General features: G+C 35.1%; 1 protein-coding gene across 1 annotated transcript in view; it reads left to right on the forward strand.

Annotated features, from left to right (window-relative positions):
* Positions 1-5,643, forward strand: part of LOC106877366 (PTB domain-containing engulfment adapter protein 1) — an 85,792-nt gene that overhangs the window by 75,784 nt on the left and 4,365 nt on the right. The window contains exons 8-11 of the mRNA XM_052974128.1: positions 1,738-1,995; positions 3,387-3,480; positions 4,359-4,433; positions 4,938-5,095. Of these exons, the coding sequence (XP_052830088.1) occupies positions 1,738-1,995; positions 3,387-3,480; positions 4,359-4,433; positions 4,938-5,095 (585 nt within the window). The remainder of the gene's footprint in view (positions 1-1,737; positions 1,996-3,386; positions 3,481-4,358; positions 4,434-4,937; positions 5,096-5,643) is intronic.

The following is a 5,643-nucleotide window of genomic DNA, read 5'->3' on the forward strand; positions in this document are numbered from 1 at the left end:
GAGGACCAAAAATTCCATGTAAAATGCAGTAAGATTTGCAAAGATAGCCATGTCATAATGTTTGAACATTTATTCTACATATTTAACACTCTGTCGACTTGTATGCCAGAAAATACTCTATATTTATGTCATGCATTTCAAGACAAACACCTTTTTTTTTTTTCATCTACCATTATTTCATTATTCAGATATTTCACAGCATGTTTCTTTTTCCATGTCTAGCATGATGCACTTTGAGTTTATCTTTTGTCTAATTTATTGGCATTTCCTTCATGAAATTTAAGTAACTAGGCATTATTACTGCCAGGACACAGTTGCCTTTCTCTAAGAATTAATCTGTCATTCCTCATCTGGTCTTGTATAACCAAGCACCAGATGGGGAATTTGTATGTCAATTCTTTTAGACTGATTGGGACCTGCTGGCACCGTTATATCAATATTTAATATTTGATAGAATACAGTGTTTGAAATTCAGATACTGTCTGTGAAAATAAAATATAATTAATAAACTAAAGTAAAATTCATTAAAAAATTAATTTAATTAGATAATTGATCAAAACTTAGTAAATTTGTGAATTTTTTAAATTTATTGATTGATTTTTAACTTTTGCATGGCTTTGCATGATTTCTTTCAATATTGCATGATTTTATTGCTTCTCTTTTAAGAGATGAAGTTCCACTGGAATTCACTTGGTTAACCCAACTTTCTCAGCATGCTAGTCATATTGTTTGTTTCTTTAGCACTGGCAGCATTGAGAAATATTTGTTCAAAATTCTAAGCTCAACTGTTGACTTTCCATAATTGAACAACAGAATAAAAGAAAAGATAGGACTTTGTACATTCAACCTTACTTCTTGACCAACATCTCTACATCCATACCTCTGTTGCTGTAGTTTAGTTTAAGAATAGTAAACTAAGCTTTATTTCTGAAACTAAATATGCTGTTGAAGTCTCAGCACCACATGAAACTGTAGCAGCTTTGTTGGAGATAGTTTAGAGATCAATGTTTTAACACTGCTCAAAGCGGTTGTTACCATCTTTGTTTAATACCCACTTTTCCACATTTGCACGGGTCGGATCGAACATGATTTCATGCTTAGTCTCATCAATGCTTGTCAGTGGCTCTTACCCCGCCTCCTACCTTTATTATTTATAATTTTTACTTTTACCATTTATGAAATAAACATGAGATTTCTACGGTAAATTTTATAAACTGACAGAATGAGCCAGCTTAATCCTAGCGAGCCAAATAAGAGCCACTGACTGCATGGTACTTTGCGCAAGTGTCTTCTATTATAGCACTAGGCCAACAGAAGTTTGTCATGTATATATACCTGCATACGTGTGTGTGTTTATGCCTCCTCTTGACATTGCATGATAGTTGTGTCATTATACCAGTGAGGTCATTTGTTCCCAGTCTTCCCTGAAAAAACACATCTGGTTATAGGGAAATATTACCTTACTTGGAAGCAAATGAGGGGTTGGCAACAGGAAGGACATCCAGCTGTTGAAAATCTGCATCAGCAAATTCTGCCTAACCCATGCAAGCATGGAAAAGTAGATGTTACAACACTGATGGTGGTGATATATGTATATGTAATTTTATTTTAAAAGAAATGTTTAACACTTGGTTACTTGTTCAGTAAAAGTTTAAAGCAGAATCTGGATTTTTTTTTTTATTTCTACCAAACAAAAAAAAGATCCTTCCATCACTATGTCGTTTTACTGTAAATTAATTCAGCCGTCTGAAATCCTCCAACTCACAGATTTTAAACCTTGGCATAGTGGAAACTGTTTCCAGTCCCACAGCTGTTACTTCAAACACTGGTGATATGATGTCTCTGACCTCACGCTGCAATTCTCTTCCGTATAATAAAGTTCCTACCTCACCAACAGATATTTTTTCACCATCCTCACCAACAGATATTTTGTCACCATCCTCACCAACAGATATTTTTTCACCATTCCCAGTTTCATACACAGCACGAAAGGAGGTAATTTTAAAAACCAGCTTCGCATTGCGATTTCAATATAACTTTTTTAACAACATGGAATAAATGTTGTGCTTTCTTCCTAACACCCATATGCATTAAACAAGAAAAGAAAATAGATGGGTTTATTGAACCCTTGATAACTCAACATTCCTGCTATTTACTAAAAAAGGTTTTGGGACAAAATCATTATTTTTCATTGCTTTATTTGTTTTTACTAAATATTTGAAGCCCGTTCTTGTAATCTCCCTGCAAATCTAATACTTCCATACGCTTGAAACTGGTTGTCTTATGTGTCTGAAGTAATGCTTACATTATCATATATACATATATCTCTATACATATATATATAAAATGAAAGATGTACAAGCAAAGCATTTGGCATTACTTGAGGCTATTTACTTCATAATAAAGAGTTCAAATAAAGTATTTATCTACCATAGCTGTTCTATGTTTTATTTATACTTTATTTGTATTCCTTATTATGAAGTAAATATTCTCAAGTAATGCCAAATGCTTTGCTCGTCCACCTTCCATTTTTGATCTAGTTGCACCTGCTGAATCCGGTAACATAGTGGTTCAGCAAAAGAGACTGGTAAAATAAGTACCAGGCTTTTTACAAAAAGAAAGGAACTGGTGTTGATTTCTTTGACTAAAATCTGCAATTCAATGACTGAAACATGTAAAATGTTCAAAAGATGTGACTTATGTAGTTCTGCTTCTTCCTGTGTTTCAAATAACTTACAACTAATCTTAAATGTCTACAATATTAAATTAATTTGAACTGCAACATGTGTTCTTAAATTAACTTTAAGATTACATGTTGCAAACAGGAGCATAATTATATTTACATGGTTTCAAGTAACTGAACTGAAAAATATCCTGTGAATCTAGTTCTCTTAAAATTGTGTTGTGATCCATGTACAAGAAATATTTCTCAGCTTTTCAATGAAATTACTGAATAGCCATATTTTAAATTGTCATTTAATCCTACTTTGTTATAAAGTCAAACAGAACTAAATCTCAAAACAACAGGTTTTTATGGTTATGCACCAAATAACATAATTTCTTTTCTTTTCAAGTTCCAAATAACTACTAAGTTTATATTGTTTAAATTCCTTTTCATAAGTCTCTTTGAATTTGTGCCATTGTTTAAATACCTTTTTATAACAATCTATACCTCTTGGTTCACTTAACCTTAACTCAAACTTATTATTACTATTTACTGCTAAAATATTTAGTTGACTGTCTGGCCTTAGGTTGGCATCAGAAGACCAACTATTAAACACAATTTACTAATTTTCAGTTTATTTGTTTTATATTGTTTTTTAAGTTTTTTTTTTTTTCATCTTCATATCAAGTTCTAATTTTTTCTTTCCTCTCATTTTGGTTAGGCTGGATTGCAGGCAAACAGCAAGAAACAAACAAGCAATGGTGATTTCCTAAATGACCCTTCACACAGAAGCAATTCTCCTCCAAAACCTCTGTGTGAGTTGTGTTACTTTTTACAGTCTTTCTTTGATAAATAGATACTTGTCCATTTTAGTATGGATCTTTATTAATACTCTAATTTTTTTTGAGACACACGTATGGCTGTGTGGTTAAGAAACTTGCTTTGCAACCACATGGCTTTGGGTTCAGTCCCACTGCAGAGCACTGTGATCCAGGCCTTGTAAGTGAATTTGGTTGATGATAATTGGGAAGCCAATTGTGTGTGTTTGTGTTTATCTCCACCCCCTCCCCCCACTGCTTAACAACTGGTGTTGATTCGTTTACATCACTGTAGATTAATGGTTTGGCAAAAGGCACCAATAACATAGGTACCAGGATGAAAACCTAAGTACTAGGGTTGAGTTACTCAACTAGTCCTTCAAAGTGATTCCTCCCTGCTTTGCTGCAGTCCAATGGCTAAAAAGTAACCCTTTTACTCTTTGCTAAGTTTATAGTACACCTGAGGACTATATGCAAGAAGCTCATCATCATCATCATCATCATCAATATTATAATGCTGGTGCCACGTAAAAAGCACCTGTGCCAGTGTTATTTAAAAAGTACCAGTGCCAGTGTCGTGTATAAAGCACCCATGCTGGTGTCACATAAAAATGTACCCAGGACTCCGTAAAGTGATTGGCATCCAGCTGTAGAAACTATGCCAAAACAGATAATTGGAGCCTGGTGCAGCTCTCCAGCTGCCAGTTCGTATCAAACCATCCAACCCATGCCAGCATGGAAAAATGGATGTTAAATTATGATGATGATGATGATGATCACTTCTCTATATTTATACGTAGCCTGAAAGGATGGAGTTATACTTCTCTCTGTTCAAATCAGTTCAACCTTTGAATTAAACTTTTCTGTTTTCCTAGTACAACCTCCTCCTCCTGGAAAGGCTCGATCCGCATCAACTCCAAATCCCAGACAAGTCACATCAACACCACCAGGTATCGTATTTACCACTTTATCATTTATCAATTCACTATTCATACCTCTCTCTATTTTCTACCTTGTTTGTCCACAGTTCTCAGTCATTTTCTTAGAGGGTGTGCGTGTGTGTTTATCTTTGCCTTGTGAGTTACTTGGCATTTGTACACCTCTGTAAAGTGGTTGGCATTAGGAAGGGCAACCAGCCATAGAAAGCATACCAAAGCAAACTTTGGAGCATGTTGCAGATTCATAGGATCCCACCAAACCATCTGACATCCAACCCTTGCCATCATTTGACCACCAGTGTTGGTATGTTTGCATACCTGTAACTTAGGGGTTCAGCAAAAAGGGCCTATAGAATAAGAACTGTGTTTAGAAAATAAGTACTGGGGTCGATTCATTCAACTAAAAATTTGAGGTGGTGCCCCAGCATGGCCACAGTCTAATGACAGAAACAAATAAGAGGAAACAATAAATCTTCTGATTTATTTATTTGTTTATTTATTTATTTCTTCTCCTAGTTGTTGTGAACCCTTTAATTGCGGACAGTGGTGCCAGTTCTAACTCTGATCCATTTGGTATGGGAGACTTTAACCCTTTTTCCACCCTGAATACAAAATCCAACCAAGACATTGATATGGCCATCAATAATGCTGACAAAGAATTGCTTGACCTTCAGGTAAGTTTTATATATATTTCTATCTTCGAAACGTAAAGTTAGAATAGAGGCAGCTGATGAATAATTCCAAGTGGCTTTCTGTTTTCCTATGTGTTCGTTCCGTTGTCTGTAGTTCATTGTTCTAACGTCCTGTACCCTGATATGCATCTATATACACATGTAGATGAAAGTATATACATATGTGTGTATACATGTCTATATATTTTTTGTATTATTACATCATTGAATGCACACGTCCATTTTGCAAGTAAGACTGTACTTTATTATTCTGACGTGACTCTATCTATCTATCTATCTATTTATCTATCTGTCTTCCTCTATTTTTCTATCTATCCCTCTATCTACCTATCTATCTTTCTCCTTACCCATCTCCCCGTCTCGCTCTGCTTCTTTCTGTTATTCTAACTTCTACTTCACTGCTATACACTCCTGTTTCTCCCTCCTTGTTCCACTTCCTCCCTCCACCATCCTCTCTGCTCTCGTGTGACCTGTGGTCAACTTTCTTTTCACTCCAGCCGCTGTGAAGGCAAGACGAACTACTAGCGTTC

This window comes from Octopus bimaculoides, chromosome 17 (genome assembly GCF_001194135.2).
Source record: "Octopus bimaculoides isolate UCB-OBI-ISO-001 chromosome 17, ASM119413v2, whole genome shotgun sequence".
Taxonomy (NCBI): domain Eukaryota; kingdom Metazoa; phylum Mollusca; class Cephalopoda; order Octopoda; family Octopodidae; genus Octopus; species Octopus bimaculoides.